Source organism: Lycium barbarum, chromosome 2 (assembly GCF_019175385.1).
Source record: "Lycium barbarum isolate Lr01 chromosome 2, ASM1917538v2, whole genome shotgun sequence".
NCBI lineage: Eukaryota > Viridiplantae > Streptophyta > Magnoliopsida > Solanales > Solanaceae > Lycium > Lycium barbarum.
The window spans coordinates 126,300,937-126,310,613 of NC_083338.1; the positions used below are offsets into that span (position 1 = coordinate 126,300,937).

The following is a 9,677-nucleotide window of genomic DNA, read 5'->3' on the forward strand; positions in this document are numbered from 1 at the left end:
AAAAAAAAAAAAACTGCAAACTGATGTTGTTTTATGCCAGCATTGTGAAAAGGTCATTTTTTTCTCTAAGGATGATGTCCGAGCCAACTTGCCATACCTCGATTATTCCTTTGGATACATCTCAGCATACACCATTTCACAAATGACAAAAGAGATATCTCTTTGTTCTATTGAACAGAAAAATTCTAATGAAACTCTGATAGGTTCAGTAATTTATCAAATTTCAATCTTAAGGCAATATCAAATTTTAAACAAATGAAATTGCCTTAACTACGCATCAGACTAGAAGAAATGTTCGGAAAACAAAGGATCAGATAATTGAAGGCATTCAACCTAATGCTTGGTTTAGAGGGTATACAATTGAATGACTAGTTTAAGGAAAGTAGTTCCTTGATGTTTAATGAGAATGACATGATAGATGAAAATGTTACAGTTCGAATCAAAATAGGATGGTTGGAATGAGGAAGTGCTATCTAGGTGTTACACGATATATGATTATCTACCAAAATGAAAGGAAAGTTGTATGGAACAATTACATTATATAGGAGTGAATCTTTTACTGCTCAAGTTCAATGTATCCATGAGATGAGTGTTGAGAGATGTGGATGCTAAGATAGATGTGCAGTACATGATTAGACAAGATTAAAAATGAACACATTTGGAAGAAGGTACAAGTTAGCATACATCGAGGATAGAATGAGAGATGGTTGCTTTAAATTGTTTGGTCATGATCTGCATTGACCTCCAGATGCACCTGTTAGGTGTGAAACCGTGGTGAATGAAGGTGTTAAAAAGGGGATGAGGTAGACCTAAGATCAATTAGAAGGAAGTTGTCTCGAAAGACCTATAATCTTCTAGAGCCCATGCGGACAGAAAAAGATTTATATAGGGATACAAATTAGTTGAGGATGTATTTCAGTCATGTTGCACGTGTAGTTTAGGTCCTATGTGTGTGTGTATATATATTGTATAATATGAGTTTGAGATGAGTTTGAAAAGAATGACATGGTTAGTGAGGATTCATACAGCTGATCCCTACTTACTTGGGTTGTGGTATAGTTGTTGTTGTTGTGTTGAAAGGTTTAACTTACATCTTATATTGGTTTGTATTTGGTCCTGCCTGTTTCCCTTTACCTCATCTCAAAGACCCCTTAAACTCAATGCTGATGTACTGCTTTTTCATGTACATATATTTTACCTGTTTAAAATTTGATTGTACAAGAAAATCTGAACTTGTATCTTTAACTTCAGTGGTGCTGTTCCTCTCTCAGGATTATTCAGTATTCTCCATTTTACTGCAACATTTCCTACGTTTATTAGATTTTTAATATATATACTCCTGCTGAAGTTCATCTGTCTTTTTGTTTGGGAAATACTTAAACAAACGGCATTGTAGGCATTGATATTGTGGAATCCACCAAACTCCTTGTCTTTTAATGTGTACTTCTCCTGGCGTGCAGAATTTAGGTTCTTGAAAAGACTGATACTTGTCCATGGACGTTACTCTTATAATAGGACAGCATTTCTATCCCAATATTCCTTCTACAAATCCCTCCTAATATGCTTCATCCAGATTTTGTAAGTGCTAGACTGTTTTTTGTTGAGTGCCTCTCGACAGCTTTAATTACACATCTTGTACTAACATTACCATATGTACCAGCTTCTCATTCATTTCAGGTGTTTCTGGAACAAGCCTTTTTAATTCTGTCAGTTTGATGGCTTATAATGTTTTCTACACAAGTGTTCCTGTTCTAGTCAGTGTCCTTGACAAAGATCTCAGTGAAAGAACAGTAATGCAGCATCCACAAATACTGTTCTACTGCCAAGCAGGAAGGTTCGAGATTTGTGCTCATTAAGTCTTTTATATCTTAACTAGTGTAGTTTCTTTTCATCTGTTTCAAAAGTCGCAGTTGGATTATAGCTTTAATTTTGTGTCACTTAGTTTTATTGGATTTGCTGCGAAAATATCGGTATTAAACCTGAAACTCCCAGCAGATGGCCAATGGCCCAAAGAAACGAAAGAAGCATTACATTTTTCATATGATCTCCTCTTATAGATAGACTTAAAAATTGAGCAGTGTTAGACTTAAAAATTGAGCAGTGTTCTTTTTGTAGCACTTCACCCCTCTTTTAATTTATTCTTTTATTTTTTCTGAAATTGAGTCAACAATGAAATATTATTGATTTAATATGTTCTTTGATATGGTACTAACCTCACTGTTTCATTTAACTCATCTTCTGAACAGGCTTCTTAATCCAAGCACATTTGCTGGATGGTTTGGCCGGGCTCTCTTTCATGTGAGTACTGTTCGGTTCAAATTTCTAGTGTCATTCAGCAGAGTCCTTAGAACTTCACATCTATATATATATATATATATATATATATATATATATTTTAGCATTGAATTTGCAGTCTCTGAACATTTTGCAAGTCATGGAAGAACATGGACTTTGGTGTAGCCAGTTAATGTTCATATCTGATTAATTAGTTACTTATCCTGGAAGTTTCCACTTTCAATTTACTTTAACTGTTCCCTCCCTCCAAAAGTTTACCTCCTCCTTCTCTATCCAATTCAAAATACTTCATATATTTGCTTAAGTTTCTCCATTTCCAAGAATTCTAATCAACACGAATTGACACTATGTGAATGGTTCTGATCTTGATATGACATCTTCAGTGGGAACTCAGCTTCTTTCACATTTCAAAATAATTCGACTCTTCACCAACTCTAATCTAGGCGAACTTTCTTGTATTGGTCTTTGAGCCAGTTGAAGGTTTATCACATGGAGGGATTACATTTTCTGTATAATGCATATTATACAGAAGCATAAAGTAGTTTCCATCTCTTATTTCTCAAATCTAAATGTAGATCAAACTGTTAAACTTTCATCAATTAACTTTAATAATACAATTTCAGGAGCAAAATAAACGTGAGCTTCAAATCAAAGAATAACTATTTTGGGGTTCGTGCACATATTCAGTTGGAGTTCTCTTTTAATATGAATGGTCATTATAGGGACCCGTACAAAAAGTTGTTATCACAAGTTTTCTTGATATGTCAAAGAAGGAAAACAAAAAGCAGAACTGTTTCATATATGGGACATATTATTCTGATCTCTCTGATGGTGCCTTGGATCTTGACTTTGTGGGGCTTTCCTAGAGAATGAAGTAGGCTTATTCTGATGAGTATTCATCTGCGAATTAGACTATGGTTGTGCTGATCTCTTGCTGTAACACAAGAAGTTTGCTCAATAATATCTGCCACATTTTTGTAGCCTGCTGAAATGGCTTGTTGCCTTAATGAAGCTGAATAGGAATGCATGGAGAAGTCAATGTGTCATTGTTGGGACAGAGTTTTGGAGTCTAAATTCTTTCACTCATTTTGTGATCAATTTAAGCATGCCTTTCTTTTTACTTTTTTTTTTTGGGTACGTTGAGTGTTATGATTTTTATTGTCTTTAGTTAGGTGCGAATGTAGAGAATGCTAGATATAGTTAACCTCATTTTGTTTCACTGAAAAGCCGGGATATTTTTTTGGGACATATTATTGGTATTTGCCTGTGTATGTGCCTCTATACAACCTATTGGAGGGAATTATTAGTTGCTTAAAAGTTGGTTATGTCCTCTGTTACCTGATTCTAGTAGTCTCTGATAAATCTAGTTTTAATATATTGCCATAATGATTGACGGTGTTTTTTTCAGGCTATTGTTGTCTTTGTCATCACCATTCATGCATATGCTTTTGAGAAAAGTGAGATGGAAGAAGCATCCATGGTGGCACTTTCCGGATGTATTTGGTTGCAGGCATTTGTTGTAGCACTGGAAACAAAGTAAGTTTCTATGTTCTAAATTTCACTACCTTATCCACAGATTCTTGCCCCCAGAGCTTGAATAGAGAAGAGGATTCTGACTGCCACAGGTTGACAGATAAGTGAGAAGGATCCTTCAAAATAGTTGGGAATTTTAATTGGTCCTTGGTTTCTGGCTGGTTTTCAAGCCCATGTGAGTCTCATGTCAGCACCCTAGGGTATCTTTGAAAACCTCACTTTCTTCCCAATAAAAAGAACTACATAGAAAATGACACAAATAAAAGGGAAAAAAACGTCTTACCATCGTCGTTGCTACCTTACGCTTGTGGTTGTGTCAACCTCTGGAATCTTTCTGTCTGACCTCTAGGTCCTATACTTATTTCTTTTGAACTCTGATAAGGAGGGAGAAAGTACACCAACGAAATCTAAGCTGGTGCAACGGAGTTGTATTAGGATTACGCATCGTGATATATCTGTGCTGGACAGAGAGGTCTGAGGTGGGAGCAGTATGGGAAGTTTCTGATGGTGATTTTTGTGAGAAAATAAGAGACGAGGTTTATGGGTGGCAGATGATTTGATGAATACGAGACACAACTTATAGGTGCTAACCACAATACACATAGTATTTATTTAATGTGGGAGAATATTTTACTTAAGAACATGACACTCCGAATATTTTAACTCCTATGCTTTAGCATGACACTCAATGACAAAGTAGAGAAACCAATTTGAGTTTGCTTTGTTTTGAACAGTGTCTTAAGACATACTTCCTCCCTCCCAATTTATGTGGCGGCACTTGATTGGGCATAGAGCTTGAGAAGTTATAGAAGACTTGACAAAATATATGGCAAGTACCGGGAGTATCCTTTCAAATCAGTGTTATCAAAAGCGAAAAGTGCAAAAAAGCTCTAAGGTTAGCTGGGGCTTTAAGCGCAAATAAAGCGTGGGCTTTAGTGAAAATAGGCGCAATGGTGCAAAACTACAAATATATGTATGTTTAGTCCCAGACTAATAATAGTAAGCATGAATAACAAACGTATGGACAAAGAAATTGTAAAAACATTATGATAAAGTGAAATATCAATTATGTAGTGTCACCTCGTCAAGAGAGGCTCAATGGCAAGGAAAAGTATGTCTTAGAACCTTGATGATGACACTGAAGCGCACATAAAGCGAGGAGGAGTGCTCAACATGTTTTGAGCCGCGCTTCAGGGCTTAAGCGCGCTTTAAGCTCGCCTTTGACAACACTGTTTCAAATGAGTGGTACATGTCTTTAAATGATTGGTGGTGAGGGTTCCAACAAGTCATATCATTAAGGATAAAAATGGGATGTTAAGATTATGTAGTTTCTTAAAAAAGGTGTCATTCTTTTTGGGACAGATTAAAAAGAAAAGTATGTCACATAAAATGGGAGAGAGTAGTTAAGTAAAGATAAGTGTACTCTCTCTTAAAGGATAAGCTTTCAAACGAGGTGGTGACACAATTCAAAATGGTATTGGAGATAGCTGAGGTCTTGGGTTCAAGCTACTCTTATCAAAAAGATTTTTTCACGTGTTTGATTCATGAAAAATAACCAGATCCATAGATGAAGTGTAACCTCTCTAGCAGCTTAAGCTTTTAGATGAGCTAGTCACACAACTCAACCTATAGAAGAGTAGTCAAAAGTGAAAAATCAACAAAAAGGTCAAAGTTTGTTGAGGGTTTGAGCGACAAAACACAATTAAAGCTTTGATTATTGTGCAAAGCACCAACAACAACATACGCAGTATAATCCCACCAGGTGGGGTCTAGGGAGGGTAGAGTGTAGGTAGACCTTACCCCTGTCTTTTGACGGTAGCGAGGCTGTTTCCGATAGACCCCTGGCTCAAGGAGCTATGAAAAAGCATCAGTAATAATAAGCAGTAATAGCAACAAGATAATAGGACGACTTAGTAAAAGAAAAAAAGTAATTGGGGTGAGAGAGGTTCGAACTCTCGATATCAGGATTATTTATTGTGCAAAGCACCGATTGAGGGAAAAAAATGCAATACAAGAAAATGTTATATAAGCACAATTAATGTCAAATTCCATTTTAAATTTCTAATATAGATGAAAAGATATAAGTTTTTAGTGGCTAATTTGTTTCTAATGAATATCTAAATTCTTATTATGAATTACTAGAAGTTCAGTCATGACGGTTTCTTAACAACTACTGGATCACTTTGTCAATTTTTCTTCCCGACAATGGTATCATTGACTTTGTCAATTATATTTATCATCTATTGTCTTGGTCTTAAAGACAGAGCTCATCAGTGAAGATGTGCGCGTCTTAGGACCTTTACTGTACACCAAAGATACCAACTAGGCGAGCAAAGCACACAATCTGGGATTCATCAAGTTTCAGGGCGTAAATGTAATTTAAGCAAACAATGCTGACATATAGAAAGTAGGTAAAATCCCCAAAATAGTCTTTGGTGAACATGCTGGAAAGTCACTGGGAAGGTTTTGGTTGTAGAAATTTGTTGGAAAAGTTTTTGTTGCCTGGTCTCACAGAAAACGTTTCAGCTGTTAGATCATGTCGGACAAATTTCAGTCGCAAAATATTGCTGAAATAGTTGCCGAAAGATGCAGATGCCTTTGTAATAGTCATCCAAGAGAGGGGTGGTGCCACTGGGGAAGAAACACGCGATGAAAGGTGTGGTTATGCCGGCAAAGGAATTAAGAATACTTCAATTAAGCAAAAGATGTGAAGTATAACCATGTCAATCCAAGTTCAGAAATCAATTTTAAATTTCTGCTGCAGTGGCAAAGACACGGTTTTTAGTTTCTAAGTCAGATTTTGGGGTCAAAGTTCTCTAAATTCCAAACCTGTAATTCCTACTCACTAATATAATTATCTGTAATGTATCGACCGTGACAACATTTCTTGTTCAGTGTCATTCTATTTAAGATAGAGCACCACTTAAGCAAGGTGGATCTCTAAATACCTACACCTCACCTAAGTAGTCTCTCAGGTTAATATTCCTCAAGCATGCCATTAACAATATTGATGGTGACTTGGATGGAAAGGTGAAAGGGGAAGGGTGAAGCTAGTGGGCCTGGCCGAAGATTGGGGTGGCAAAGATGGAGACTGATAGTCTAAGATCATCGCTATTTTTGCTGTAATTGTTACCACTATTATTTTGATAAGTCCTCTTGAAGGGTCGTCTTTTTTCCTTTTTTCTGCTGGTCTATTGCTTCATCCTTCTCTAACTTTGCCTCCAGACATTAGGATAGTCATGAGGCTAAGTTGCAACTGGAAATCTGAATTGGTTGGTGGTGAGTGTTTGGACCACGTTCATAAAATAAGGATCCTATTGCCTCTCGTATATTTGAGACCCTAAATGTGATTTTCCTAAACTCAAAACTAAGCTATGCCTATGAAGGATGAAGTTTGGCTGATAACCAGTGAAAGCAGAAATGAATAAATTTCTTGATAGTATCATTTTCACCTCCCTCGTGAGTTACTATATAAATCATTGTTTAGTTGGACAAAATGTATGTGTATTAGTGCTTGCAATGTAATGGTAGTATGCCATACTGATCTTAAATCTCTAGGGAACTAAATCTGTCTCAATGTTTACAGCTCATTCACAATATTGCAACATATTGCCATATGGGGAAATCTTGTTGCTTTCTATGTTATCAATTGGATTGTCAGTGCCTTCCCATCCTCCGGCCTCTATACAATAATGTTTCGCTTATGTAGACAGCCCTCATACTGGATTACTATATTTGTAAGTGAACTTTTTCTGTCTTCTTTTTTCATGTAGTGTTCAAATCCTTTTTAGATATCATGATGTTTTGAAAGTGATTGTCTGGTGTTCATGGTCTTTTTCCTAACTAATTTAGAATGTACTTAACCCTATCGTTCGTATACTTTCTGAATTTTAAGCTCTCTTTGGATTGGATTTTTACTTTTATAACCATGATGAACATGCTTAACAAAAACACAGTTAAGGAGTCGAGATGATGCTTCAGAATAGTTAGTCCATCCAATTTTTTAAAATGGAATGTGGCTGGGTAGAAAGCTTTAGGAGATGACTTGCTATTACACCAGCAGTTTAGAAGAAATATTTGTGGTTTGGTACTTCATTTGATTGGAGAAGCATTACCCAAGGGTTGATTTTTCAAATTGTTGAATGAACCCAAATTCTTTAACACTTCAAAATGTAAATAATAGGCTGAGTTTAAAATAATTTAAAATGTGTGGAAAGAATGTGTCATGTTACTTGAGAGTTGGGACAGGTGTAGTTAGCCTTCAGATTGTTCTGGCTTGATATCATTCTTTCATCATCTCACCTTGTTGATCCAGACATACGTTAGTATGATTAGGCATTTAACGAATAGTGAAGCTGTGATTTTGTAAAGTCTTTGTTGTTTAAATATCAATCCGTTATCACTAATGCTAGAAAGTGTAATGTGTATGAAAGTCAATGCTCCTGCAAATTTGATTACAAATTGACCGAAAAGATATTCTTTTATTTACTCGTTTTCTATATGCTAAAGGTGATAAGGTGTTCCTAATTGTTATATAATATGTTGTTGCATCTAATCTAATTAGATGGGATGCTTCTTTTTAGCCATTATTTTACCAGAGGAACTAAATTTTTTTCTTCCCTCTTTTAGCAGCAGTTATACTACATCAGAACTTATTCTGGTTTACCTTCCCATTTCAGATTATTGTTGCAGCTGGCATGGGTCCCGTGCTAGCTTTGAAGTACTTCAGGTATACCTACAGATCTAGTAAAATTAACATACTTCAGCAAGCTGAACGTATGGGAGGACCTATATTGTCCCTGGGTAACATAGAACCTCAGTCGAGATCTTTGGATAAAGATGTTTCTCCTTTATCAATTTCTCAACCCAAGAACCGTACTTCTGTCTATGAGCCGCTGCTCTCAGATTCTCCTAGTGCCGCAAGACGTTCTTTTGGACCAGGGGCTCCGTTTGATTTCTTTCAGTCCCAAGCTCGGCTGTCTTCAAATTATACAAGAAACTGCAAGGACAACTAATACTGACATGCAGAATTATACAGATCAGATGTAGAAAAGAGAATACACCGAGGACACTAACTGCTGATCCATTCTTTTCAACTGAGCATTTTATTCTACACTTTTTCAATGTTGCGCGTGTTACAGTTGCATCAAACCGCCAATATTGAGCTCTGGAGCCACTGCATTTGGCAGCTTATACTGTAAATATCAGGATGGGTTACTGTTCGCAAGGTATGGCGATGCAACAGTGTGGCACGATGTTGATTCTTGTTTATTGGAGGAAACAGTGAAACATTTCACAGATTCCGACGCCCCATTTACAGGGTGATATTAATTTACATAATCTACTCAATTTGTATGGAATCAGAGAGAGAGATCCGTTACAGAAATATACCCAGCATCATTTTCACATTTTTGTTTCTTAAGGGTTGATGCTATTGACTGGATTTGTATAATATTTAAGGACAGCGATGCGCTGGAAGCCTTGACTTTAGAAAACAAAGTTCCTGTTTATCAATGGCAGTGATGTTCTTAAGTCAGATTGGCAATGGTAATGCTGGCACAGAGATCTTTCGCATTTGTTGAAATGTTTTATCTTTGCATTGATATTCCGTGGGACCTGTGGGTGATCTTTCTGACATTACTATAATAGAGATGGAAAGTTAATATAGACGCAAGAACAAGAAATGTTGGATGTTGTATTTGTTATTGCTACAATTTTTCTAGAATAAGTAGTAATTATGGAATACTCAAATCTTTTTAGTTGCAGTGGAGCTCAATATTTAGGTGGAGTCGTCTATTACTTTGTTTATGCGGTTATCCAAAGCTTTATGATAATTGAAATTGATGAGA

General features: G+C 36.3%; 1 protein-coding gene across 5 annotated transcripts in view; it reads left to right on the plus strand.

Moving 5' to 3' along the window:
• LOC132627115 (phospholipid-transporting ATPase 2) overlaps positions 1-9,677 on the plus strand; it is a 61,697-nt gene extending 52,020 nt beyond the window's left edge. For all 5 annotated transcript variants that reach the window (XM_060342252.1, XM_060342250.1, XM_060342251.1 and 2 more), the window contains exons 20-25: positions 1,461-1,578; positions 1,661-1,834; positions 2,247-2,298; positions 3,704-3,831; positions 7,415-7,565; positions 8,508-9,677. In XM_060342252.1, the coding sequence (XP_060198235.1) occupies positions 1,461-1,578; positions 1,661-1,834; positions 2,247-2,298; positions 3,704-3,831; positions 7,415-7,565; positions 8,508-8,843 (959 nt within the window). In that variant the 3' untranslated portion in view covers positions 8,844-9,677. The remainder of the gene's footprint in view (positions 1-1,460; positions 1,579-1,660; positions 1,835-2,246; positions 2,299-3,703; positions 3,832-7,414; positions 7,566-8,507) is intronic.